This window comes from Microplitis demolitor, chromosome 5 (genome assembly GCF_026212275.2).
Source record: "Microplitis demolitor isolate Queensland-Clemson2020A chromosome 5, iyMicDemo2.1a, whole genome shotgun sequence".
NCBI lineage: Eukaryota > Metazoa > Arthropoda > Insecta > Hymenoptera > Braconidae > Microplitis > Microplitis demolitor.
In genome coordinates, this window is record NC_068549.1 from 314,156 (window position 1) to 342,017 (window position 27,862).

Genomic DNA, 27,862 nt, shown 5'->3' on the forward strand with positions numbered 1-27,862 from the left:
AAGAAAATAAAATTTTTAAAAAAACAACTTTTCTTCAACGAATTTTTTTCACAAATCCGACTTTTTTTTAGTATTTACGCGATGCATTATTCTATACTTTGTTGTAACATAAAAAAGCCAACTCTACTTTTTCTCTTTATCCACCTCTCTGTAAATATAAAAATATATATATATATATATATATATATATATATATATATACATATTTTTATATGAAAATATACATGTATAGATAGATCAAAAACATGTGAAGAGTACGATGTTGTTGACGATGAACTGCGACACTAGTTCGCCAGCAGGAAATTACACTCCTACATTTGTATAAATATATATATATATATATGTGTATATGTACACACACTCGTCATATCTAAAGTTTTAATCCTAGATGACATTTTCCTTGTACATGGTAACATTTATATGCATTTTAATATCCCAACACATGTTAATAATTTTTTATTCTTCGCAGAACCATAAAAAATTCATTTGTAGCAAAGTCATATATGAGTAATGAGTAAAAAATTATATTAAATAAAAAAACATGACGATGTATACAAAATGTTTATTAATATTCAAATAAATAGAAAAAAAACTGTATAAATTTTAGCGAGAATGATAAAGTAGGTATGCGGTTATTAATAAAATTCCATAGGGTTATTTTCATCCTTGTCATTTTAGTACTATCTTTCTCAGTTACTTTCCCTCGAGTAGCGCTGTAAGCGTCTCATAAATTTATCACTACCAAGTTCAGTCCTCGGTGAATTTAACCGTTATCGATGTTAAATTATCGCTTAACCCCACGAGAAAAAACTTATCTCGTTATTTCTTGTTACACTTTTTTCTTTTTATTATCATGTATTTTTTTCTTTCCATTACTTTTATTTCATTTAATTTTATTTTAGTTAGTTTTGTTTTTTTAATTATACACATATATACTTTATACCGGTGATTAAATAAATAAAGACATTTTTAAAGAAAAAAAACATCGGAACAAGTGGGATAAATTTCATCACAATTGTTATTGGAGTCGTGAGCTAGCTCGTATTGAGTTTTTGGGTCGACGTCGTAAGAACCGCCGGGTAATCTGTAAAAAACGAATAAGAAAGGGAACGTGGTGAGTTATTAAATAAAATAACCAGGTAATTAAATTAATGTGTATGAAGTAATAAAGAAGATTATTACTTTGTCAGGTTTCACATGAAAAACTCGTACTCGTGTATGAATATGTGTGAGTGTATGTAAATATGAGTTTATATGTTGCGGAAAAGTGATTTTAATAAGTGAATGAATGATGCGCAGCACTCACGTGAATATAGAGTAAAGAATTTCTTCTATAAAGCTGCCTTTTCCGACGTCAGAGTCATTTCTTCTTGCTGCTTGACAAAGAGCTTTAAGCACGCAGGCTTTGCCATCTTTGCCTCGTCTGCAAAGACAAAAGACATCTTCTTACTTTATTATTAATAAATTATTATATATTTTATAAAACCGCTCCAAGTTTATCATGCAGACTTTGATTTAAAAAAAAAAAAAAAAAAAACAAAAAAAAAAACAAAGCTGTGATAGGTTTGAAAAATAAAAATGAAGTAACAAATAATCTGGAAATCTATATCGAGTAGATATTTAGGGTTTTAATTAATTTACAATTTATCAATTCAACCGTACATTATTACTTGCTAATGAATGAGCGTAATACAAATTGAGAGGATGACTAATTTGAATCATTAATTAAACAGATTAATAATTACCCATGTGAAAAAAAGTTAAAACAAATTTTATATACTGAAAATATATTAAATTTTTTTTTTTTTTTTAAATTAAAGATGATTGTTTGTAAATTTGCCAAGTAATTTCGTAGCAATTATCTACTTTCAGTACATATTTGAGTTTATAATAGGGTATCATAACATGATATATTATAATACCGAAACAAGCTTAACGTCACGTTACTAAATGACTCAACGTCCGCGAAAAGCTCAACTTTGTTGCGGCAAATATCAGCAGCCGTGATGTGACGTTGCAACACGTTTAAGAAGCCACTCATGCGTTATAACTCCCTACTGGTACTGACATCTTTCCGGTGGTGTGATAACTGAGTTCTTACCTAAGTATATGTAAATATTTAATGCATATTTAATTTATGACAGAAAAATATCGAGACTCGAGTAAATTGGATAAATAATTTTTTTCTATTTTTGTTGTTGTTGTTGTTGATTTATTTAATTATTCTGATGTTAACATAGGATGGAGAATGATGTTAAAGATAACATCGTTAAAACTCGTCGGGTGGACGGTTATTCCGAGCCTCAGAAATAACTGGTATCCCAGGGGCATGTGATAGCAGTGCAATATCGATATCTTCTTAACTGAACCAGCTATTCATACGGGTCTATATATATTGTCCTAAGCTTGATAGCCTATGAAGCTGAGGTTATCTTGACTTTATCGATGGTGAACGATAAAATATATTTATTTATAACATATATGAGTATGAAGGATCAAGTTTGATGTAAAGGATAAGATCAAGTTATCAAATATTTTTAATTAAAAAACATAAACTTGATATTGAGAAAAAAGGTCTTTAAAGGTATAAGAAAATTTTTTTACGGCTTGAGTTTACTGAAATCTATGAAAGTTGTATTATTTAATGAGTCTAAGCGTCTCGATGTTATCTCCTCTGTAGATCCATCAGCTTATTTTTTTCACTCTGTCGACTAATTATCATCAGTAATTGATAGATATTAAAAAAATGATTTTCATGAAAAAGTTAAGTTGCTAACAGAATAAAAATAAAAAAACGAATCGATAAGAATCAATAGCTCATTTATATTCCGCGATATACTCGTGCAATAGACTTTTACTGTTATTTTAGTTTGAAAGTTTAAATTCAATTGATTGAGTGACTTACGTGCTCAACATTAACTCCACTTTTCGATACAGTTCTCTTCTGCTACGTCGGTGATAAACCTCAGCAGGTTTTCGGTAAGGCACCGAGTTTTTGTGCGGCAGTTCCCAAGCCAATCCCGCTGTTACTCCCACTGTAAAGAAGCTTTCTGGCTTGGCATAGGTCCCGATCGTCAAACAGTAAACCATCTGCATTCGAATTTCATAAAATTTTATTTTCCCATTTATCATTTTATTTAATTCAATTGTCATTAGACTTTTTTATTTATCCCGATACGAAATAATAATATTTACTTAACAATTTACTGTACCTGTACATTACTTCCTTGTGGAAATATTAAATATCTTTTTGGTACTTCTCTCTTTGTTAGATTTAATTTACTACCGACATTATTGCTTGCTTCTATTATTACAATAATAATAACAATAAATAAAAAATATAAAAAAGGTAAATTTATATTTGTTGTCATTTCGAGTTTAGACCAACGACTGACTTTTTTTGTGGCAACACAGTGACAAGTGTAACGGGTTTTATTTTTTTTTTAACGCTAAATTGTAAATTAAACATTTCTTACAAAGCTTCCGGTTATGAATTCTTGGTCATTATTTTTAATTGTAAATAAATTTAATATTTTTTTTTTATTTTATTTATAAATAAATGTAAAATACATATTTTCGAGTGATACAAGGATTTTTTGGGCATAAAATTTTTTTTATAAAGGTGTTAATAGTTGTTAAAAGTTTCCTTTAGTATAAAGTAAAAGTGTCAAAAGTCAAGTTCATAAATGGAGTGTCGACAAGTTGGATACTCTTGAGCACAATTCATCTTACTCTGATGAGTAAAATCGTAAATCTTGTCTTGAGATTTATCAAAGTTATTTCCGTCATTTCTTAATCTGCAAAATAAAATTTAAAATTAACTTTGAAGTTTGTTAAGTATATTAAGACGATTAATTTTAGAGATTTAGAACAAGTTTACCTGAAAATAACATGCAAAAGTTCTTGAATGAATGTTCCACTGCCGATTTTATCACTATCCCGATTTGCGGCCTCGCAAATTGCCCTCATTACACAAGCTCTACCGTCAAGACCAGCTCTGTAAGTTTACGTAATAAAATTCAAAAAATTATATTTAACATGTAAATTATAAAAGTACGAAAAAGATTATTAAAAATAAATTTAAATGTTATACTTGATTAAAATTAACTTTTTTTAATAACATTACTCTGATGAACAGTCAGCTGTCAATATTTTATGAATTATCAATTTTAAAAACCCGAGCTTTTTTTTTAAAGCTGCCAAAGGTGTCAAAAATTGATGTACGTTCAAATGTAACTGACAGCTATTCAAATAATTTAAATTTCATTATTTTAAAAAATGCGTTGTAATAATTTATTTCTGTTATCAATTATCCGAAAATTTTGTCACCAATAAGTCATGGCCCCAAAACTTAGTGACGCAATTTAAATCTCATTTATATGATCAAGTGTCAAAAATATAATAATCCAAAATCGTTTTTAAATTTGATATTGAGTTGACAAAAAAAAAAAATTGTAGAGACAAGATATTTCATTTTCAGAAAGTAGGCAGACACTTTCTCAATTGCTTCAGCTGTATGTTAAATTTAGTTTTTTTTTTTTTTCCAGACAATATCTCACAAACAAATAAAACTACTTTGCGAAATATATCAAGGGCAGAGAGAATACATTGGATAGAAAACAATATTGTACAAGCTTTTGCTTCTTTATTGCTCTCACCCTCACCCTATATATCTATACATTTGCTTCTCTCTCTCTCTATATATACATACAAAAGTGTGTAACTCTATTTCTTTACCCGTTTTGTATTTTATTTTATTTTTTCTATTATATATATTTGATATTTTTTTGTTTATGAATATAGAATATAGATATAGAAAGCGTGTCATGTGTATTGAAAATTCAAAAGTGTTTCACAAAAGTCACGATTGATTCAAATATATAGCAAAGACATCTAGTAAATAGCAATGGGAAAATATAAAACTATTTCTTAGTTCTTTGTTATGTTCAAGTAGTGGTAGATTCTATTTCACGATGAATATATTCTTCAGTCCAAAAGTGATATGTGACAAATACAAAAGTACCTCAAAAAGTTGCTTTTGTTGTACCCAATAATGAAAAAATAAAATTACGAAACAAATATATATTTTATAATTAAACTATTTTAAAATTCCTCCAACAATTAAAAGTGTTGATTTTTTTTTCAGTGATAAAGAAAAAAAGTTGAACTTAAAATTAAGGAAGAAGTTGCAGGAGTCGTAAAGGCTTTAAGGGATGAGGGTTGAGGATAAAAGTTTATAATGGTCGGAAAACAACTTGTAATGAAAATAATATTTTTTGTTTCGTAGTTTTATAATGTTTTCACTCGGTTTACCGTAAAAAACTTACGACTGAAGAAGAGCTTCGATTTTAGGGAAGATCACGCTTCGTGTTCGGCGGTGCAGTAATTTAGTTATTTTTTTATCGACTTCACTCGGCAGTTCCCATGCCAAAGCAGCTGTCATTCCCACCACCACATTATCTGGCTTTCCAGCAAACGCTCCGATTGTTAAACAATAAACCAACTGAAAAAGAAAAAAACAAAAATTGTTATTTCTTTTCTTCGTTTGCAAGAAATAAAAAATTAAAAAAAAAAAACTAAGCATTTAGTTTCAGTTTACCTGAACGTTACTACCTCGAGGAAATATTAAATATCTTTTTTGTCGTGACAAAATATTTTCTTGAGCATCAGTGAGATTCTTAATGTCTGCGACAACAATCCCTAAGCTTAGACAAACGAGGCAAAATATTCCATGCTTCTGTAACCAGGAGAAAAAGGATAAAAAAAAAAAATCTAAAAGAATGTCATATAAATATTACTTTTTCCATACTATTACTATTACTATTATTATTATTGTAATATATTTTTTGTTTATTATTTCTTTGGACACAAAAGAACGTACGTTTGTCATTTCACCAAACATATTTTTCTTTGCGAGCTTGTCCGAGCTCCGTCTCCACCTACAGCAACTATTTCCACCTCTGTACCCGTATTATGTATTGCTGAATATATATTTTTCTGCTCCTGTTACTGTTACTGCTACTGCTACTGCTACTATTATTACACACTAGAGTTTTCATAGACAAAGCAAGTCCGAAATACAGTATTTATAAAGGCCTGAGTATAATAAAAACTAGTGTGCCTTTGTACGAGTAATATTCAAAGCCTCGACCTCACGTTTCATACTCGAAACCATCAAAGTTTTCGAGTTCAACCCCGTGATAATTCGTTGATACAACACGGACGATCCGTTATATTATTTCTCCTAATTGACACTTGCTTCTTCTCTCAGTATAGCCATAACGATGCTTATTATTTTAATTTCTTTATTCAATAATAAATTTCCTTTCTAAAAAGTCAATATTTTTTTTTTTTTTTTTTTTTTTTTTTTTATAGAGACAGTCTTGTCACTGTCCTAATTTATTTACAAAGGACAAAGGTAAGTCTGGGAATAATATGAATTACATATACATATACATTTAAGGGTTGACCTCATATACAAAATTATTAAATAAATAAAAATCATGCTAAGAATAAAAATAGATTGAGTCTGAAATAAAAAAAAAAAAAAAAAAAAAAAACAAATCTTGACATTGTTTTATTTATTATTTATCGTAGCAACTACAAGAATAATGAATGTATTAGCAAGTATATTATAAAAACATTTAAGCTCGATGGTAAAATAGAGCAGCTTAATTTTATAAATTTTTCCACTTATAGATAAAAGCCTTTCAGTACTCAGGAAAGCCATTGATACTAATTAATTGCAGGGGACAAGCCTCTGTATATTGCTGACACTCAAGTACTGAGTCCTCGTCGTGAGTACAATTGGTATTGGATGTTCTGAAATCACAGCCAGTTAGACCTTATTCACTTGTAGTGGTATACATGTCTATATTCCCACACACACATACATATGTATGTATGTATGTATGTATGTATAACTAGATAGAGTAATGGAGGATATGAAAATCAGCGGGATAGAGAAAATGAGAGCAGAGAAGGCCAGAGAGAGGGTGAAACTCGATTAATTGATTCGAGTGTACATTCCCAGAATAATTCAAGTGCTTCATACCGCGCTAACAATTTTAATATCTTCGCCATAACGCCGTCCTTACGGTTCGCGTAGCTCATTGCTTCGCAAATGTTCCGGGCGAGGCAGGATTGACCATTAAAACCGTGGCTTTAAAAAAAATTTTTCAAATATTAATTAAATTATTATTTTTATTAACCTTTTTTATCAGCATACCTATTTATCTTTTTATTCATACTCGAGTTTATTAAATTCGCATAAAAATTTTTCAATAAAAAAAAAAAAAAAAAAAAAAAATGGATTACTACTTTTGTTGCAATAAGTAAAATGAATTACCTGTCATATAAAAATTTGACATCATCATGCAAATGGTCAATAGAACGTTTTTGCTTAGCCCCATCAGGCAAATGCCAAGAAACTTTAAAACCTGAAGCCTGGGCAAAAATAGTTGTCCATGCGACGGAATTTATTTTATAGTTAAGTCGATACTGGGAACAAAAAAAAAATTATTATTTGTATGCATATTTTACATCGACAATATGATAGAGTGTCAAATAAATGTAAAAAAAAATTTATACTGTGACGATAAATTTAAAACTGTAGTAAAATAAAATAAAAACTCCCACAAATTGTAGCTAAAAGTGTTGTTCAATGAGACAAATAGCCTGTGAGCTGAGGTTGAAGCCAATATTAAGGTCTATCGAGTCTGCATCAACAGCGTGTAGACGTGGAGCGAGTAAAAAATAAGAATAAGTAAGTGAATGAGTGAACAAGTGGTACGTTTATGTGTATGTGTATGTATAAATGATGGAGACGGCGGGGAAAAAATAAGGAGTAAAAGCAGCAGAGGGAGCAGAAGAACCAGTAGGAGTAAAAGGTCGTAGTCGGCTGATCCTGGCAACCCATTTGTCATTGACTCTACACTAAAACACTACAGTCTATACCTAAATGTGTAGCAGTATCGCTTGCTAAGAGTCACCAGACTTTTCTGTTTCTTACAGCCAAGTAATACAAAAAATGTTAAGATCTATTTGTATTCGATACACCCGAGTCTCGCAATAAGGATCCAATGACTTTAAAGTTTTATCAATTTTTTACACACAACCTTCTTGTCTTCTCTATCTTTACTTTCTCCTCCATGATCTTCTTTATCTACTTATGCTTCACTCTATTTCTTGAGGTTATAACCCTTTACGACTTGTCAAGTGATCCCTTCTCAACCGTTTGTCCTTTATATCCTTCAACTTGTCCTTTAACTTGTACCATTTTTTTAATTTTATTGTTTTAAAAAACTTGTTAATAGTCTTCTATTTTCATTTCATTTTTTATTATCAAATCGTGTCCTTATAAATATAAAAAAAAAAAAAAAAAAAAAAAAATTATTTGAAAATAAAACTTACAAAAAAGGTACTGCCTTTACGAAAAGCTAAAGATCTACGAGGACGATGAGCATTTATAGAGTCAACATCAACTGCTAAAACTAAAACAGCCATGAAAATCAAAAGTCTGAGTCTTGAAGTCATCACGAAAGGTGAGATGTTAGTTGGCTTATTTAGTCGTACACTTTATATAAATATATACATACATTTATATCTAACGGTGTATGTATAAATGTGTATTTAGATGTGCGTGTACGTGTGTGTTACCGTCTCTTAACTCGAATCCTTAACCACTGACAAGCGTGTCACGAAAGGAAAGTTACTGGTATATATCCTGAGCAAGTTTACCCAAAGTTTCCGACTACGATTTATCCTTGAGAGTTAACTTACCTCTACCACCACCACCGACCACTTCTCTTTTCTCACTTCCACTCTCTTTTATACGACTAACGGTTTCCTGTACCTTTGCGTTTGCCTTCACCTTCATCTTTCCTTTCCTCCTCTACTCTCTACTCTACACTACTCTACTCTTGTTACTTCCTCATCATTCTCACACATTCGCACACTTTTACTTCGAGTCTGGCTTCCTCTCTCCCTTTTGAATCCTCCCTTGCTCTCGTGAATTTGTAAGCCCCTTGATGTATACATATATAAGTAAACCGAGAGCCAATTAACAACACGATGGTTAGTGTTGATTCCAAGAGATACAGTGGCTGGTTAATTTAATTGGGAATCCAGCTAAACGAATTTAACAAGCGATACACTCCCTCAGCTTTTTAAAAGCAATTTTTTTTTTTTTTTTTTTTTTAATTTTAAGATTAATAAATTAACTCTTCAGCTGAAGGCTTTAATGTAAGTAAAAGAAAGAAATTTATCGAGTGACGAAGAATTTGATGGCGATTGTAGCGGTGATGGTGACACGATGATGGTAATGATGGCGGTTGTTGTTAAGGTTTGCTGATGAGTTATATTAGCATTGCAGAGAGGTTCTCTGGCTTTGGTTTGGTTGGGTGTGCAAAGGTCGTTAGCTTTTGGTAAACACCCTAGGTGTCCAGTTTGCTACTATATTTTATCCTGTTTGGTGTGCATGTGAGTAAGTGCCAGTAAGAGCAAACATCGCTGCGGTTAATTTGTAATAATTTATTATAAAATACGTGTAAATATGCTTTAAGCATGTTGGAATCAAAGTTATACTTTACGCCAGGTATTTAAGTAAATAAAGTACTCTAATAAATTAATTAAGAGCAAAATAAATATTTCATTAATTTATATTTTTTATTACAATTTCAAACTGAATAAATTTGTGATATTGAATCAAGCAATCCATATCCTTTGGGACAGTGTGAGTAGATTACGGTGCAATCATCTCCACGTCTTCCAGCTTGAGAAGCTTCTAAGTAATCCTTGTCAGCAAATGTCGAATTATTACCATAGTCCGGGCTGTAAGTACATATTAAATTATGTTACTATCAAAGATCTGACAATACACCTGTACAGTGGATGTCTAAGCTTGTATGTTTGAAAAAGCTTTTGCTGGGTATTTACAAGCAAATATGTGGATTTTTTAAAATGTTTATACCCGGCACAACAAAATAAGTTGACAAAGTAATAACGACTTACGTCAAGACGACGTGTAACAAATTTTCAACAAGACTTTCACGGTTTAGCGGGACACTTGATGCCTCGCATATACTTTTTAGCATACAAGCTTTGCCGTTTCCGCTCCATCTAAAAGAAAAAAAGAAATAACCCCCATGTTGTTTTTATCTTTTAATAACCATCCCTTGAATATGTCGATGCTGGCATCTAACGGACTTCTGACCAACTTATTCTTTTATTTCAATTATTTGTAAGTGTCCTTAAATATTAAATTTAATAAATTGTCGAATATTTATTCAAAGAAGTATCGAGTTATTTTCATTATTACAAGGATCTTTTATTTTTTAAACTATCTAGTGAAGGAAAAATTCAGTTGATTTATTAGAGTTTTATTTAAACAAAAAATAAGAGGATTTAAAAAAAGGAATAAGATATAATCTAGCGTAACTTTTTAAATTTTATCTCAATAATTGAATTTGATAATGGAAATAAATTTATCATAGTACATTGAACACTCGAGAGACTATCGCGATAATAAAAACTATCCAATTAGTTTTGACTATAAATTATTATCGAACGATTGTTAGTACTCGGATGATTGAAAGTTTTTATAAATTTTTTTTTATTTCTTTCTTATTCCTTGATGTATTTTATTTATTTTTCGCATAAAAATAATAATAATAATAATAATTTATCAAGCTTACCAACTTTATCATCATCATTTGTTATCATTGTGATTTTTATTTTTTATTTTTATTGCCCCTGCTATTGTTATGAATATTATAAAAGCAATTTTGTATGCACAGAAGACGTTCATCGATAATTAAAGAGCTCGTGGAAAATTGTCTTTATTTTATTATATTGGAAGATAAGGATAGAGTGGAAGGAGGATTAAAGAATTTGCAATAGTCAGCGAGAAATTGGAAGAACAATTAAGATTTTACTCGTTAATTAAGCATATTTTTTGCTCGATTGAATTCTACAAGGATTGCGCATCAATTATATTTATTTACTATTCGATAACCAAAATTTTTTTTTTTTTTTTTCGACTAAAAACATTAATTTATAATTATTTACCTGTGTAATTCGTGTTCTAATAATTCATAGAATATTCTTCTTTCATCATTACCGGATATAGATCTGCGTCGACGTTTTTTTAATGACGAAAAATAATTTGTAAACATTGTTGCGTTTTGGGGCAACGGATATTGGAATTGAAAATTTTGGCTGTACGTCAAAAGTCTTTTTCCTGACAATATCGGCATTGCAATTCCTATAAGAAACTTTAAATAATATTTTATTTAATTTAATAACAACAACAAAAACATGAGATATTTTTTACAACTTTGAGATACGATAAAATAATTTTTTATATTTGAATACTGATGTCTGGATTATTTTTCAGCTGACATTTAACTGTCGGTTGCAACTAAAATTGTCAATAAAAAATCTATGTGTACTTTATTTTTATTTTTTGTATGAATTTTATTGAGGAAAATACAAGATCATAAAATAGTAGCTTTTTGCAAATAGTAAAGAGTAAAAGGAAGAGAGAAAAAGATAGAGAAAGAGTAATGATGATGTCACGAAAGTACACATAAAGGTAGGTATATTAAGGGTGTCTCGTATAAGAGAGAAGTGCATGTGCATGTGCATGGCAGCAGAGCGAGAGCATGGATGAGGGATAGCAAGAGACAACGGGGGATGTTAAAATAGCAGCGAACGAGAGACAAATAGTAAAGGAGAACGACAAAGAGGGCTCGAGAGCTGAGAGCAATGACACGACGAATAAAACCCCATATCCAACGGGATGATGTAGAAAAAGGGTATAAAATTACAGCCGGCCGAAAGGTAGAGATGCTTTTTTGCTTTTTTGCTTTGGTCAGAGGTTTTCGCCAGCAGAGCCAGTTCGTCCGCTCGACTCGTTCCGCTCATATTTCAACTTTTTGAATCTAGTTTTATAATATGTGCCGCATGCCCATTTATCCTGTGACGATCTGATATTACTCTTAGCCACGAAGGAGCTTTCTTATATGAGACTACTTTTTTTTTGCCCTATTTATTCAAAAATTCATCATTTCTATGTTAATTTACTTTGGGTTCCCTTTTCCAACTCTGGCATTACAATAATAACCCTAATTTTCTTTTTTTATAATGGCTTTGTTTAATAAAAACAATAAGAATTATAGCTATACATAATAAAAAGAGGCATACCCAAAGTTAAATGGGGTAAAATGGGGTGTTATATCGAGTTTGAAGGCTCCCGAGAAGGTCTCGAGGCTCTGTGGGCTTTTCGGATTATATTTTATCCACGAAACATAGAAATAAATTTTTTTTTTTGCTGTACTACTGAGTTTGATGTCCTTTCAGGCGAGTCTTGGGGCGTCATGGACAACTGAGCATCCATGAGTTTTATTTCAAGTCACCGTAGGATTGAAATAATTTTTTTATCGTGATTCCAAGAGATGGTGGATTTTTCTGAAGCATTTTCCGCACCCTACTGAATGTAAATAGTGTCCGACAATATTTATAATCCTCATCAAATAAATAACCCATAAAATTGACGAGACAATAAAATCAACAGATTACTATGTTATTATTTAACAGAATCTATAAATAAATATGCCTGGCTCTAGGAGGGATAGTGAGGACGAATGGTGGTTAATTATCGATTAAACCAATGAGGTGCGAGGATGCGGAAGATCGTTACCGGTCTACCCATTTTGCCCGGGAGACATCTAGATAATAGAAGCTATTACGAATAAAGTGCTACCTTGAGGCAATAAAACTCCAACGGATCCGTAAATAAAATTCGTCTTTATTCTCGTCTTCACTTCCAGCCACAATATTGTCTATTGATGTCGATAAAAAATATTGCTAAATAAAACAGGGGAACTTGTCAAGAAAAATATTTTACGTGATACGAATGTCATATCTGATGAGCCGGTCAATAAAACAGATGTAAATAATATTAGAATAAATTTTTTCTGCTATTTATTTTTTCTTACCCACGTAAATAGTAAATAGAATAACTTACCTTGAATGTTCCGCCATAGGGATAGACAATTGGTGGTGGTGGGTAAATAATTTCATTAAAATTTGTTTCACTTGCCGTAGAATAGCATCTGCTGTTACTGCAAATACTTGTACTGTAATAAAGTTCAATAAATAACAAAATAATAAATTTCCTCTTGACTCGCTTAACGTTGGAAAACATTTAATCTTCTTGTATTTATCCTGAAGATAATAAATTCATTATTAAAATTACACTCTGTTGTTTATTCTCAATTCACGGTAATTTTCATCTTTTAATAAAACTCCAATTTAATAACGAGCTTTAAACATTTTTTTTTTTTTTAATAACTTGAAAATAAAGAGTGACTTGGATATTAGTTTTTATTAAATACACAAGTGGAATAAAGAAAATAAAAAATTTTTATAATTTTATGTGAAATATATGGATATATATATTACTTGAAAAGAGTAGTATAGGATGAGTGTAGATAGATTAATTCAAGTAAATACAATTTGGGTAAATGACTTGAGAGGTGATTCGATGCAATCGGGATAACTCCAAGTACAGTCACCACCGGATCTACCCAACAGTTCAGCTTGACGGTACAATTTGTCGATGGTACGGTGACTTGAATTAACTTTCTCCGGTAAATCTTCCGTTGGACTGGATGTGGTAAAAATGAAATAAAATAAAATGATAAATTGAATGACAGGTTATCGATACTTGAAATCAAATCCTAAACGTATTTTTTTATGAATCTATTAGTATATTATATCAGTATGGAATTAAATTTTTTTTTTAATTTATTTTTTTAAAATAAAATGGGCAGCATACAGAATTTATAATTTTTAAAATTAAAATCTTTGACCTAAAAAAAAATTATATCCAATTATAAAACTTTTTTTTTTTAATTCTTAGAGAACCGTCTTGTACTTTTCCTCACCGAATTGCGAGTAGTTATAATAATAATAATAATAATTATTATTATTATTATTACTATGATAAATAAAATATAACGAACGTTTTTAAATAATCAAGTGGTATATTTAAGTAAATAAAAAATTAAGGTATCATCTCTATATATAAAAGCTCATGAACCAGAGGGAATAATACACTTTAATGATAACCTAACGAAGCTTACAGTATAACTTTGACTAACAACATTCATATTCTCTCGTTAACTACACTCTCTACTTATTTACTCTTTGGCTTCTTTCTTACCAGCTAACTCAATCTAACAACTTTAATTCCACTCTATTCGTACATAAGTAATACAGGAGTTAATAAAATAAAAGCGAGAAACATTGACATAATACAAAACCTTTGGTGAAGAAATAAATTTGTATTACTTTGTATTTTAATTAAATGAATGAATGACAAAAAAAAATGTATTTACTCAGTTTAGTTTGAGTTAAAAATTGAAACTTACGTCAGTAATAAATGAACAACATCAACGAGGATGTCGCTGTTTACTTTGCTCAATGGAGTTTCTGCAAGCTCGCAAATACTTTTTAAAAGACACTGTCTACCGTTGCCCCACTTGTAACTGCAAATGGATAAGAAAATATTTTTTTTTATTTTAATAAATATACTTGATTTTATTACAAGCTTTGCATTTTATTATTACTCGGAAATAACGTCATCAGCAATTTAAATAATTAATGGACTGTATATAATAGTAATAATAATAACAGTTTATTTTAATTTACGTTGACTTGATGGATACTAAAATTTATTCTTAGTCTTAATAAAAAGTTTAACTATAATTTACAACAATATTTTTTATAGAAAATTTCATTTTTAATTAAAATTTTTGTCGTAATTTACCAAGAATTTAATTTATTTTTAAGTCAACCGCTCAAAGAATGCAAGTACAATTTTTAATAAATAAAAAAGTCTTTAAGTAATTAATTTAAAAAAAAAAAAAAAATGTTTAATGAATAATTAAGATTTTGTATTATAATCGCATAGACGACATTGAGTGGCGATAATTAGTGGCTCATCTTGACGAGACGACAACGAGCAAGATAAAGACGAAGACGAGGATGAGGACGAGGAATGAGAACCGATGACAACAATGACATCGCGACAACGACAGTGACGTCAACTACAGTGTGGACAAGTAAAAGAGAAAGAAAGTACTTGAGTCTCATTTTACTCTTTTATTTTCTTTATGTACTTTAGTTGCTGGTGGCACTGGTACTAGTACTGGTACTGGTACTGGTACTGGTATTGGTTGGACTGGGAAGAGGAAAAAAGAGACCAAAATCGATTCTCTCGAGTGGACTTGATTCCACCCTCGCGGCAACACAAAATTCATTACGAAAGGTGTACGCGTGAAATTGCTCGTGATTTTATCTCAAATAGTTTACTTGTATATAACTACAGCGGCAAAGAAAGCTTTACTAACGAGTCGAAAAAAAATCTAAATTAAAAGTTTAAATCGTCCGAATAAATATTTTTTTATTTATTCTGTCGTTTAATTGTTAATTATTTGATAAATAAATTAACTTTTATTGAGACAAGGCTCATAAAGTATTAACTGTTTCTCAAACGTAGTACTGAAGTAGTGGAATTAAATTTGTCGGGACTTAAATTAATTGGAACATGCTGGAATTTATTCAGCAACAAAAAATACTACTTCACATGCTACCTCTTTGTTTTTTTTAATTATATTGTTAATTGTAATTATATATAATAAACTATTTACTTAAATTTTAAATTTATATAAGGATAAAAGTAATGGACAGTGCTCAACTATTGGCATGGTAAAATTAATGCCGTTGGATAAAAAAAAACGAGTTAATACAACAAATATTTTATTTGCTTTCGTTTAAACAAATAAATGTGTATTATTCTAAAGCGTTCAGCAGCAGGAATTGCTGGGGATTTTCGGTGCCATTGTCGACACGCAAACGCAGCAGTTAACGTCCTTCCTATATAATATATAAAATAACGTGGGTGTAGGTTAGAAAATTCGATAATCCACTGCGGTACACTGCAAACGATTTCAATGCTCGATTATATTCCACTAATTTATTTTACTATTTTATATATATCTTGGTTTTATTATTTTTATGTTTATAATATCTACGGTTATTACTATTATTTTTTTTTCTTTTAAATAGATAATAAATAAACTTACCGATCTAATAAATTTTCAATAGACGTATAAATATTCTTTAGATCAAAGTCATCAGTATGACGTGAGGGAATAATAGCCGGTGATTGTAATTGAGTTAAATTCCAGGGCAGTGCATAATTAAATTGAAATCCAGCTGAGAAAACAACGTTACCTTTTTTATTAGTTGCTAACAATGGCACAGACACTCCAATAGTAAACTATAACAACAACAACAACAACAACAACAACAAAAATAATAATAATAATAATATAGATAGTATTTTATCAATTCATTGTTTTCATGTGAATAAATCGTATCTATCATATGTGTACATATATGTAAATACAGGTGATTGATGAATATGTTTATTTAAACTAGGACATATTTTTATCGTGCACTAAAAAAATATTAAAAAATATTTAATCGGTTTATTCAGTGTTTTATTTATTTAAACCATAAAAATTTGAATATCAAAATTTGCTCAAAATTTAACATAATAATTGTTTGCACGGTAATTATACTCGGAAATTAAATTTTAACATCAGTTGGCTGTTATTTACTTATTTGATTGATTGTTTGTTTTTATGTTCAAGTTAAATATTAACTAAGTGGCATTTATTGTTTAATTTATTAGCCATCACACAATAAATTTATAAGTGGATTAACAATTTATAGCTGACTAATGGAAGTTTGAATATTAAACTTATGCTAATCGATAGTTATTTAAAACTAAACATTTAGATAAATTATTTGATTAATGGCAACTCTTACCTGAAAAACGGAATTTTTAGGAAATAGAAGAACCGGAGAATGATTTTCTTGTGCAATTGAAACAATAGAGTTCAGTTGTATTAACACGAGTAATGATGACGTGACACGTAACATCTCAAATGAACTGGAGGTAGAGTAAAGAGTGAGGTGAACAGAAATAAAATAAAATTTTAAAAATCTCGAAGAGTAAAATAAAGAAAGAAAGAAAAAAAAGCTTGTTCAGGATGAACAACTCACACGAAATCTTTACTCTTTGCTCAAGTAATTGGGACGTGTGCATCAGCATGGCTGGTCAAAGACCCACGAGATTCTCTCATCGTTTCTGTATATTCTGTAATTATATATATTATTGGAAACTCGTTCTTCAATTTTACTCAAACTCCATGTAGCCATTACTGCCATCCGTTTATCCGAGCAAACCAAAAGAAATATCGCTAATTGAGGATTTACGGATTTAGATTTTTCTTTCAAGTTATATAAACTTTTTATCTCATTTCATTCCATTCTTTCACGAAAACAAGATCAACTACTCACCACATAGATAAAGATATTTTTTTATCTGATTCTATAAAGGGTTTAACTTTTTAATATATCTATTATTATGCTGTCTTTAAATTTTGAATGACTCGAGCTTCAAGAATTAATTAAGATGGATCTTCATTTTTATTATTAAAATAATAAATAATTCATAACTTTTGTAAAATAAATAACTAAAAGTTGCATTTAAATAAAATAATATACTAATAAATTTCAGGTTATAATGAATTAATAAAACTTTGTTAGAAATGAAACTTTCATTACTTTAAATAACTACAACTCTATTCGTTTGTATCAGTAAATTTTCTTGTTCGCGAAATACTTTAGCAATAAATTTAGTAAAAGTTGTTTAATTGCATCAGACTTGACATTGTCATTCTTGTAATAAAAATAATACCGCTATTGTGTAAGCAAAAATAGTGACAAGTGTAAGAAATACTGTAAAGAAAGTACAACTTTTCAGTAGAAACAATGCGGTCGTAAATGACAAGATACGACGTCAGAATTAACAAGTAACGAGTTTAGAGTTTAGAGTTTTCGAGTTGAAAATTAAATGTCTTCCAAGTGTAGATGATAAAATACTTAATATATATATATATATAAATGTAATGCACAAAATAGATGAGTAAATAGCCGCTGAAGTAATTCCTTAACGTGAATTTAAAGTCTACGACATTGTCACGGAGAAATATCTGAGTATGTTCTAAGTACTCTTGTATGCAAATCTGATGCTACTCGGGAACTTGAATATATATCTTTCTCCTACGATTCGATACCGTATAGTAATTCTATTCGTATAATAGTTGTAGAGAAATAGTATTACTACAGTACTAGTACTAGGGTTAGTGGCAGTCGTGGGTATTGCATTTTGGCCAAATTACAGTTATATCCTGGCGCTCTTATTCGACGTCCGGTATCACTCAGTTTCCTTGAATTATTTTATTTAATATTTATTTTATTCTCTGAACTCGGTGAATCTCTAAATGTGTAATACTACTGGGCATTTATTAAAAAGCATTGAAAATTATCAGAGTTTATTTATTGTCAAATGACAGTGATATTGCTTAAAAAAAAAGAAAGTAATTTTCGTTGGAATTAGATTGAGGAGCGAACATTGGATTCGGCGATCTTGTAATAATTTTCCATGCGTTTTTTTCCAAAGTAAGGTCTACCATTTTCTAATACATCTTTTAACTGTTAAAAAGTATTGATCACTTTGAAAAATAATGTTTTTTTTTTTTTGAAAAATAAAAAAAAACGTTTTATACCTTTTCGAGTTGAGAACCATTTTTGACGAAATTCTTTGCTATAATTGTACCAATTATGATAAATTCAACATCGGTCTGACTAATGTAATAAAAATAAAAATAATTAGTGATAATGATAATAAAATTTATTGATAAAAAAACAATATTGTTAAATTCTTACGTTTTAAGTTTTGCTTTATTTTGCCGGGCTATTAAAAAATCTAAAATAGAATCGACGCCTATGATACTTTTTTTTGCGATACTTTCAAACATCAATTTGAGAATAAAATTTGATTTTACGGAGTTACTATTGAGAACCATTGACATGAAATTATGCAAAATATTTTCATTTGATGAACATCCAAGTGCCTGATAAATTCCAATTCTTCTATAATGATCATACAGTTGATATAATTTATCCCATTTGTTCTGATCAGCAACACGGATTACATTACAGAAAAAAATGTCTAGATTTTTATTCCGGTTTATTAAGAAATGATTCTAAATATATACATAAAAAAAACAAAAAAAAAAACAACTATAAATTCATCTATAAGTATCAAAAATAAAAGAGCATTTTAAAACTACCATGAAATTGTCATAATAGCCATCCTTTCGATAAAAAAAGTTATCATAAATATAAAACAAATAATTCCAGAATCTAGTCATCGGAATAGAATCCGTTTCTTGTTTAAGATACTCATCTAATTCAAAAAGTAAATTTGAATTTAGATATCCGAATTCCATCAATGTCAAAAGATCGTCAATAATCTGAGCACGATTTACTGGATGAATTTTTACATACTTTGATGTTTTGAGATAATCAATTATCAGTTTCCAATTCTTCTCATCATAATTAACACGATAATTACCTATGATACAAACTCTAGTAATAAAATTGAGACAATTGTAATAAATACTTACCAATCAGCTGCTTATTGCATATAATCCATTGATCATTAGTTGCTGCTACCGACATAACAATTTTATTTGAATCGGGATTAATCCACCGAGTGACCGTTGTGTCATCGAAATTTGGATTATTTTTAGTTGCGTAATTTAGTGGAATCCAGTATTTTTCATTCGAATTTTCTGAAGGATTTTTTAAAAAACGTTTTTGTCTGACAGTAACAGAATGTCTTGAGTAATCTCTGGTTACGTTAACGACAGGGTATCCCTCCGTAAGTAACAAGTTACCCAAAATTTCCATCATTCTCAAAATATTAACGCCTAATATTTTAGAATATTTTTGGAGAAGATAATTTGTTTCCAGCACTCCTAAATGACTATTCAATTAATCATAATTATGACGATTATTTATTTTAATTTGTCAATTTGATAACAATAAAAAAAATACCTTTCCACAGCTAAGTTGTGCAATAAATTACGCAAATTTGTTTCACCAATAATATGCAATATTTTTATAATCGTGAGGTCAACTGTGAAAAATAATATATTATTTAAAAAAAAAAAGGAATCATTGATTTTAAAATTTAACTTACGATCGCGGGAATCAGAAACCTGATGAATAATTTTTTCGACTGCATATGGGGATTCATAAAACTGCAATGTAAATTTATTTATTAGAAATATTACAATAGTAAAATAATAAAAAAAAATATGTATTGAATTTTTGAATGACTTGATCAGTTGTAGCTGCTACTAAATAAGCAATAACTCCATAATTGAGAAAAACGTCATTATCATTATTAGACTGAAAATTGTAAAATGGGTACCACTGCATGCAAATAGAAAACGATATTTGTTGATGCAATTTAGTTTTCGGTTTCAAAATTTCTGAATTATTTTTGATAAAGGTGACAATTTCATTACTAAAAAAATATAATTATGAGTACTCTAATAAAACTGCGAATTTAATGGAATCGGTGGAAAAAATAAAAATTACTTGGTGATAAGAATTCCGTAGCTATAAAATGGATTGACTTGCGGTAAAATAACATTATGTAGGATAACGAAATCAAAATTTTTAATTATTTTATCGTGATTAGTTATGCCGGTTAAATTTTTCATAGCACTCCATATTTTACCTCCAATAATAGATATATATTCGTAATTATTATCGGCATCTGTTAACGTCCATACACGGTAAGCTTCATCGTAATGTGTTGAGCGCTCAAAATTACCGATAATAAAAGCCAACTGTTGAGGAAATAGTAATGGCGTTTTTTCGAAAATTGTCCATTCATTATTATAATCAGTTGGAGATAGAGCTGATAATCGACGTCGCGTATTAGAAAGTGCTGTGTGTTCTCGATTATGTCTGAGGGATAATTCAAAAGTTGTTTTTGTCGAGCCGTCATCGAACCAACATGGAAAAATTTTACTTGCGTCTCCGGTACTTGAAATTTTAGTCGACAGCAACCATCTATATCAATTTTTGTTATCAATAGTTATTAATTCATTAATTCTAGTTAATAGATCAATAAGTATATGAGTCAAGAGTTGCTCACTGTTTTTCACCAAATGCATTTTCATATGGAATATAAATGAACGCTTCAGACAAATTTCTACTTATTAAACCTGAATACATAACTATCAGAGAATAATTTCCTTTTGTTATTTTTTCGGCAAATCTTATGGTCAACAAATCGGATTTATTGTCAATATCATAGTCTTCTGTAGTGTACCCTTTTATTGAATTTATTAAAAGAATATCTTTTTTAATTTTAAGATTTTTTACGTGAAATACAAATGGACCATTTGTGTCATTTTTAATTTCTATTTCAGAATGTATTTCGGCGTCAAAAGTTAAATTATTTAAATTTTCGATGTTAGGTATCAGCGTTATTTTAGTATTTATTGGTGTAATATTATCAAAGATATAATTGGCGCTAACAATTAATGGAATTAAAAATTGATAAATAACAATTTTTATAACTATTATTAAATAAATAGACAAGTTTTTCGTTATCATAGTGATCTTTTCTAAAAATAAAAATAAATTAATAAAAAAAAAAACTAAAATTGCAGTACAAAATTTATGTACTTACCGAAATTCACGTCAAAGGTTTAATTTCAAGCTCTTAGTAATAATTGAAAAAGAAAAAAAAATAGACACTTAATTTTTTTAGAACGAAGTTATTGGGGTTTTTATGATTTCAAAAGACTCTTAATTATTTAATAATGTTATAGATAAGTTTTTAACATTTATTTTCTGCGTGAAACGTGAAGATTGCTGAGGGCAATTAACAAAAAATAGAATTTTATCGTTATGATATATATATTTAAAAACTTCGACGACAAAATGTTTCTTCAAAGCAGAAAAAAAAATTATTTTTTAAATCTATTCTTAAACTATAGCACAATATTATGAATAAAAGTGATATTTTAATTAACAATTTATTATTCTTTCAATAAATGATTTTTATCGTACTCTATATCTTGGAAAAAATATTGTATTTATTTCTTCGCGACGAATATTCCAGAGTAATTACTTGAGGATGAAATCATTGACATTTAGATAGTTAAGCATTTAATTACATGTACGATGATTATTAATCATTATTAATGTAAAGTATAATTTATTAATGACTGTCATTTCTGTTACATCTAATCACGACGTATGGCTTGTAATCGATAGGATATATATAACAATAATAATAATAATAATAATAATAATAATTATCTTAATAATAATAATGAAAGGTAAAAAGGGTCTTGAGTATTCCAATTGAAATGAGAACTCAGCTTCAATACATAGATATATCCATTTACCCTCTGTTCTATATACATTTTAATCTCTTTTCCTTTGCTTTTATCTATCGTCGTCGCGTTCTCCATTCGATTAGCCTGCTGGGATATTCATTAAACCTGGGGTACTTGAACCGTTGAAATTCCAGAAGACTTAGTTTTATTTTTTCCAATAAACCGTTCTAGAATTTCCAATAGAAGCATTTAAAAAATATATATAACAAAAAAAAAGGAAAATAATATGAATATGAAATTAATGGTAGTGATAGCCTTTTAATTTTATATTTTATTTGTTTTCATAAAAAAAAATATATATTAGGAAAAAAAGTGACTTTAATTATAGATTTTTTTCTCTTTTTTTCTTAATTCAATCTCTTACAAAGAGGCCAGTCTTACCTAAAATCTCATAGCACTTGTTTCAGAGTGTCCGGGGAATTTCATGAATCCGAGGCTTTCGAGCAAATGAAAATTGCGGAAGGAATGTAGTGGCATGCAAGAACGCCAGAGAGTTGAGATGTTGAAGCGATGGCGTAGCAGAGCAGTTGCAGAACAGTAGGGTTAAAATGTGCAAGGAAGAAGTAAAGTTTGCAAAATAATAAAATGAAAGGTAAAAAAGATTTTTTTTTCTTTATTTAGTAAAAATAAATGAATAGATTAAAATTAACAAAGTTTCACATTGAAACTAAGTATAAGAGGCCTCTTTCAAAAAAAATCGGTGGTGGTGGAAAATACGTCTAAAACACTTCTTGAGCATTCCGGGTAAAGGGCGTGGCAGTATTCACCCACGTGCCTGCCAAGTTTTTCAGCAGAATGGTATTCCTGATCTTCGTGCTCTTCGTAAGACTCAGCAGTGCTTGAGGGCCTGAAAATTCCACATGTTTTAAAACTTTATTTCAAGAATTATGTCTAAACGTTCTTTGAATACATTGCATAATTAATCGATCAATCGATCAAAAATTTATTTACAACTCCGCCCGATTTTAATAAAGAACTAATTGTATGTAGTGCCGATGCGATGTACATAAACGTGTACGCTGAAAGGGACAAGAGCGGGAAATATGGGTAAATTTAACTTGCGTCAAGTATAGAGAGAACAGAAGACGAGGGAGAAAAGCCACAAGGGTGAGAAGCGTGAGAAAGTGACGGTAAACACGGCGATCCGGGCAATGATCGAGTTATATGATTTACGAGAGTTACATGCTATCCGAAAGGGGTCGCCATGCTCTTAGGAAGACAGGAGGAAAGGAGAAAAGATGACGGGTTAAGAGGGGAGGTAAGCGAAAGAGACGAATGAGGAGTGTACTGGGTGGGTTGTTACATATATACATACATAATATAGCCAGTAGCAGCTTTACGTGCTTGGCATCGCCTCAACATCGATCCAAACTTGCGGTTACCTTCACGTTTAGTTTCTGGAAACTTTCAATTCTGACGGTAAATGACGGATACTCAATTATTCGTAAACTTATTAACTTAATTATTATTAAAAGTACTTTTTAATAACCGAGTAATCACCATAAATATTTATTAATTAATATCTTAAATATTCTTGTAGACTTTGAGCACCAAGCGCCTGATTAATTGCTGTGAAAAGTCTCTTGAGACAAAGAGAATATTCTGATAGAGAAGACTGATGCAATTGTAGCTCGATTAACTTTGATAACCATGTTAAAAGTAAAATTTTAGTATTAATCGCGTTGTCGGGTTGCCGGGTAGCCCGTTCGTTAGTTCTCATCTACGTAAACACAATTTAATCCTAAATACGCAATTAATTGGCTCGGTTCTCTTTGAGTTAGTTCTGATAGATTACTTTGAAGCCAAACCTTGGATAAAATTATCATTTCAATCCTTATTGTCTAATTATTTTAAATAAAATAAATTACTATTTACTTACGTAAGTAATGTTTGAACAAGTTGGCCTAGTAAGTTATGATTGTGATCAAAAGGTACATGTGCGACTTGACATATTGCTTTTAGCAGACAAACTTTACCACCCAGTCCGTACAACGATGTTAATTTTTCAAATTGTTTGTAAATTTCCCACCGGCTTTTACTTTTGTCATCGCGGTAATTTATTGTCGTGGGTGATGTAAAGTCTGTTGCATTTGACGGTAAATCGTATAGTAATTTTGTAAATGCACCAACGATAACGCTTTCACGATCTAACTGCAAGGGCGTGCCCAGTCCGAAAATCAACTGTAAAATTTTAAATTATTAAAAGTTAATGAAAATATTTTACTTAATTGAGTTTGATGTGACAGAAAAAAAAAATAGAAATAATGAAAATTAGCATATTACATAGAATAGATTTTCCTGTTGTACCAATACGCTGAAAATATCTCCAGAATGTTAAATACGATAAATTCAATTGCACGTATCCACTTATTATTCAATCAACCAAACTAATTAACGAGCTGAATTGTCCGAGTGTTTTAAAATTAAAGTAAACCCCTGAAGCTCGATCGTACGTGCGAGTGCTTTTAAGTTTGCACTTAGTCTATGCCTGCTTCTATACATTTTAACTCCAACACACCCACATGTTCATATACACGCTAAATTATATATACACCCATATATTTATCTATTCTATCCGTCGGATTTCAATCTCTTGAACAAATTAAACTTTAATTATTTAAATTTATTTTTTTAGCCCACTTTGTTTAAATTTACTCGCGCGATTCTTTCAGCTGTACAAATGATAAAAAGATTTTTTAAAAATATCTTAATTTAAAAGTTTAAGATAAATAAATTGTTAACTCTCACGTTAATTTTTTTTACTATTTAAAATACCCTCGAGAGTTCTCTGCAAACTCGAACCTCCCGACTGCCGACTATAGAGACTGCAGACACACAGAGAAATAAAAAGAGAATAATTTATCTGCTACCTTTTAAACAGCCAGATTGAATGATTAATTGTAAAAGTGAACAACTGATCACTGTATCACGATCCGCAATCTCCATCTCAATCCAACCGGTATATATATTAGCCAGACCAACTTTTATTTTATCGTCTAGCCAATGCTATCAGTCCGCATATTAATTATCTAAGGATCCATTGTCATTACATTAAATACAAACCGGCATATATTTGATATATATACTGTATTACTAAAATTTAATTAAATCATAATATAAATTTTTGTTTTTTTGACACGATTTGATTAAATTTCAATACCAAAGAAATTTCTTTCCATTAATTATTTAATTAAAAAATTAAATTAAAGTACTACCCACTGAAAAGATAATAAGCAACACTTAAAGTTAAATTTGTTGTGTTAAATATTTTAAAAAAGTACTTGAAGACAAATATATAATTGATTTATGATAATGGAACCTTTCAAAATCCACTCAAACATGAATTTACGAGGATCTTATACACTTGAGCTTACATGATCTTATGAATATTAAATTAAATTGTCAATATGTAATGTCGTAATGTGTGTTAGCGGTAATGTATGTTAAGTAAGGATTTGCGATAAACAGAGCTCGTAAAACTACACCTACACCTACAACAACGACAACAACAACAATAACAAGGAAAAAATATATAATATACATATACTAAACGTACAATTTTAGTTCTAAATACTCTTGTAATTTATACTTACGACTAGTTGTGATGCTCCTGGATAAACGAGACTTCTCTCATCTCGTGACAAAACTTTCATCTCTTTTCCTTCTCTAATCACATGAGCATTGTCATTATCTACAAAAGCTCTACGAGTATTATCACCACGAGTTTCATTTAAAAAAATAATAAAAACTGCCAATATTATTTTTAGTTTCATTATAATATTTATTTGGCTTTTAAATATTTATCGTTCGTTAAATAAGTAAATGAAGAGTGATGATGATGAAGTTCAGGAAAACCAGAGAATTATATGTGCCTCAGCTTGTAAATCAATGTTTTGCAAGATGCAGTAGTTCTGATAGGTAGATGCTCGTCCTTCTCGTCCTTCTCGTCCTTACTACAGCTGTTGGGATGGAATCAAAGTAGTAGTATTAGTGCTAGTGGAAGTTGTAGTTGTAGACGTCGTCATCGCGGTAAATTGAATTATTTCAGTCCGTTAGATCCTTCAGGTAACTCCTCTCCCCGCTGAACAAACGCCAAGAGATGAGTAGAGAAGCGTCAACGAGGTACGAGTACACAGAACGTTATACTACTTGTCATCTTCTTTGCTGTAAATTCGATTAACGACTCTCTACCAATCAAATGTACATGTTTACACTTTTATTTTACAACGTTTATTTATGAAAATTTATTATACATCTAAATATTTTAAATAGCCAATTTTTTTTTTTTACATTTAAATTTACAGAGGTGACGCTAACCAAATTATATTTTTTATGTTTCGTGGACCATCTGAACTTTTTGCTCTAATTAATTTTAAAAAATCACGCTTGTATTGATTATATTTATTTTATTAAGTTTTTATTGAAAAAATAAATCTATTGGAAAAAATATATAGAGCAATTAATTAAATAAAATGATAAAAAAAATTAACTTGTATGAGCTAAATTGTCAACGTCTGTAACATTCGTAGTCGTCAATTCACTTGAATCATTACTTAGTTATTTTTTTTTTTCTATGTTTTTTATAGTAGGGAATGAGAATCGATTTGAAATTGAAGTACGATCTAATAAAAGTTACAACCCTGGTTTTTTATATATTTATATATAATAGATTTAATATAGCTGGTAGGTATAGTATACAGTAGGTACAGTGGGTACTTTAGGCCCATATACTCGTGGATGTATAACGTAAGCATTTGGTACGGACGTTAAAGCAGCTAAAACCTTGGATATATGTTTCTGAAGCCAAGTAAGAAATGTACTTTACGTCAGTATTTATTTTTCAATATTTATTGAACTGTATACAATGTTATGAGTTTACTGGGAATGTTACATGCATGCTCTGCTCATAAAAAAATAAACGATTTGCGATAACAAAAAAAAAAAATTAAATTATATTTAAACTTATTAAATTGAAATTTTTAACTCTCAACTCAATAAAAAATTAATTTAAAAAATTATCTACTTTTCAATTTTCTGTAATTTTATTTTGCTAACTCGTGATAAATTAAAACCAGATATTATTATTATTATTATTGTTATTTTTTTTTTTACTAATAACTCTTTATTCTCTTTACGGTAAGTATATTGTTGTTATCGAGCAACAAAAATGCCAATAACATCCGATAACTGCGTCACGTACCAATACCGTCACCCGGTACTCGTTTGCTGCGGGTCTCCACATATTCTGACTCTTTGTTTTCTACTCCTGTATACATATATATATATATATATATATAAATACCAAAAACTAATATTACTATATATATATACTGTATAGAATATAGAAAACGTTAACGTTATTGGGTAGGATATGACGTAATATTTTTTTATTTTTTATTTTATTTATTTTCGCAATCTTATGCCAGTTGTTCAAGTTTTTCACAGCTTTT

General features: G+C 29.6%; 6 protein-coding genes across 6 annotated transcripts; all 6 read right to left on the bottom strand.

Annotated features, from left to right (window-relative positions):
• Positions 1-1,302: 1,302 nt before the first annotated feature.
• Positions 1,303-3,469, bottom strand: LOC103575294 (uncharacterized). The gene is made up of 4 exons (XM_053739261.1): positions 3,385-3,469; positions 3,213-3,304; positions 2,906-3,090; positions 1,303-1,423 (listed from the first exon to the last, which is right to left on the bottom strand). Exons 1-4 carry the CDS (start codon positions 3,467-3,469, stop codon positions 1,303-1,305), a joined length of 483 nt encoding a protein of 160 aa, XP_053595236.1.
• A 198-nt stretch (positions 3,470-3,667) lies between these two features.
• LOC103575295 (uncharacterized) lies at positions 3,668-5,902 on the bottom strand. The gene is made up of 5 exons (XM_008555024.1): positions 5,882-5,902; positions 5,600-5,737; positions 5,328-5,503; positions 3,881-3,997; positions 3,668-3,797 (listed from the first exon to the last, which is right to left on the bottom strand). The coding sequence occupies exons 1-5, from the start codon at positions 5,900-5,902 to the stop codon at positions 3,668-3,670; spliced, it is 582 nt and encodes a 193-aa protein (XP_008553246.1).
• Positions 5,903-6,710: 808 nt separating this feature from the next.
• Positions 6,711-8,878, bottom strand: LOC106693524 (uncharacterized). The gene is made up of 5 exons (XM_014441534.2): positions 8,782-8,878; positions 8,413-8,492; positions 7,349-7,500; positions 7,055-7,162; positions 6,711-6,822 (listed from the first exon to the last, which is right to left on the bottom strand). The coding sequence occupies exons 1-5, from the start codon at positions 8,876-8,878 to the stop codon at positions 6,711-6,713; spliced, it is 549 nt and encodes a 182-aa protein (XP_014297020.2).
• A 799-nt stretch (positions 8,879-9,677) lies between these two features.
• On the bottom strand, positions 9,678-13,207 carry LOC103575296 (uncharacterized). Its single transcript, XM_008555025.1, has 4 exons — positions 13,028-13,207; positions 11,068-11,273; positions 10,012-10,119; positions 9,678-9,831 (listed from the first exon to the last, which is right to left on the bottom strand). Exons 1-4 carry the CDS (start codon positions 13,205-13,207, stop codon positions 9,678-9,680), a joined length of 648 nt encoding a protein of 215 aa, XP_008553247.1.
• Positions 13,208-13,503: 296 nt separating this feature from the next.
• On the bottom strand, positions 13,504-21,237 carry LOC103575298 (aminopeptidase N). Its single transcript, XM_053739263.1, has 10 exons — positions 21,158-21,237; positions 20,593-21,072; positions 20,329-20,518; positions 20,189-20,249; positions 20,044-20,125; positions 19,611-19,972; positions 16,901-16,949; positions 16,152-16,235; positions 14,436-14,552; positions 13,504-13,669 (listed from the first exon to the last, which is right to left on the bottom strand). The coding sequence occupies exons 1-10, from the start codon at positions 21,235-21,237 to the stop codon at positions 13,504-13,506; spliced, it is 1,671 nt and encodes a 556-aa protein (XP_053595238.1).
• A 1,862-nt stretch (positions 21,238-23,099) lies between these two features.
• LOC106693525 (uncharacterized) lies at positions 23,100-27,654 on the bottom strand. Its single transcript, XM_053739264.1, has 3 exons — positions 27,613-27,654; positions 24,292-24,593; positions 23,100-23,259 (listed from the first exon to the last, which is right to left on the bottom strand). Exons 1-3 carry the CDS (start codon positions 27,652-27,654, stop codon positions 23,100-23,102), a joined length of 504 nt encoding a protein of 167 aa, XP_053595239.1.
• Positions 27,655-27,862: the final 208 nt, after the last annotated feature.

What these genes read in the sequence shown, in the direction of transcription:
- LOC106693524 (XM_014441534.2), bottom strand. Translation starts at nt 8,878, where the DNA reads ATGAAGGTGAAGGCAAACGCAAAGGTACAGGAAACCGTTAGTCGTATA. An exon ending in GGTCGGTGGTGGTGGTAGAG is followed by an intron (nt 8,493 to 8,781) that starts GTAAGTTAACTC and finishes TGGCTGTTTTAG; the next exon opens with TTTTAGCAGTTGATGTTGAC. An exon ending in GTAAAGGCAGTACCTTTTTT is followed by an intron (nt 7,501 to 8,412) that starts GTAAGTTTTATT and finishes TTTTGTTCCCAG; the next exon opens with TATCGACTTAACTATAAAAT.
- LOC103575296 (XM_008555025.1), bottom strand. Translation starts at nt 13,207, where the DNA reads ATGTTTTCCAACGTTAAGCGAGTCAAGAGGAAATTTATTATTTTGTTA. An exon ending in TTAGAACACGAATTACACAG is followed by an intron (nt 10,120 to 11,067) that starts GTAAATAATTAT and finishes TTTTTCTTTTAG; the next exon opens with ATGGAGCGGAAACGGCAAAG. An exon ending in TTGTTACACGTCGTCTTGAC is followed by an intron (nt 9,832 to 10,011) that starts GTAAGTCGTTAT and finishes ATGTACTTACAG; the next exon opens with CCCGGACTATGGTAATAATT.
- LOC103575294 (XM_053739261.1), bottom strand. Translation starts at nt 3,469, where the DNA reads ATGTTTAATTTACAATTTAGCGTTAAAAAAAAAATAAAACCCGTTACA. An exon ending in ACAAAAAAAGTCAGTCGTTG is followed by an intron (nt 3,305 to 3,384) that starts GTCTAAACTCGA and finishes TTGTAATAATAG; the next exon opens with AAGCAAGCAATAATGTCGGT. An exon ending in CACAAGGAAGTAATGTACAG is followed by an intron (nt 3,091 to 3,212) that starts GTACAGTAAATT and finishes ATTCGAATGCAG; the next exon opens with ATGGTTTACTGTTTGACGAT.
- LOC106693525 (XM_053739264.1), bottom strand. Translation starts at nt 27,654, where the DNA reads ATGTGGAGACCCGCAGCAAACGAGTACCGGGTGACGGTATTG. An exon ending in AGTACCGGGTGACGGTATTG is followed by an intron (nt 24,594 to 27,612) that starts GTACGTGACGCA and finishes AAAATTTTACAG; the next exon opens with TTGATTTTCGGACTGGGCAC. An exon ending in CTTGTTCAAACATTACTTAC is followed by an intron (nt 23,260 to 24,291) that starts GTAAGTAAATAG and finishes TGGAATTTTCAG; the next exon opens with GCCCTCAAGCACTGCTGAGT.
- LOC103575295 (XM_008555024.1), bottom strand. Translation starts at nt 5,902, where the DNA reads ATGTTTGGTGAAATGACAAAC. An exon ending in ATCGAAGCTCTTCTTCAGTC is followed by an intron (nt 3,998 to 5,327) that starts GTAAGTTTTTTA and finishes GTAAACTTACAG; the next exon opens with AGCTGGTCTTGACGGTAGAG. An exon ending in CTTTTGCATGTTATTTTCAG is followed by an intron (nt 3,798 to 3,880) that starts GTAAACTTGTTC and finishes TTTATTTTGCAG; the next exon opens with ATTAAGAAATGACGGAAATA.
- LOC103575298 (XM_053739263.1), bottom strand. Translation starts at nt 21,237, where the DNA reads ATGTATTCAGGTTTAATAAGTAGAAATTTGTCTGAAGCGTTCATTTAT. An exon ending in TACGGAATTCTTATCACCAA is followed by an intron (nt 20,519 to 20,592) that starts GTAATTTTTATT and finishes ATATTTTTTTAG; the next exon opens with TAATGAAATTGTCACCTTTA. An exon ending in CACAACTTAGCTGTGGAAAG is followed by an intron (nt 19,973 to 20,043) that starts GTATTTTTTTTA and finishes TTAATTGAATAG; the next exon opens with TCATTTAGGAGTGCTGGAAA.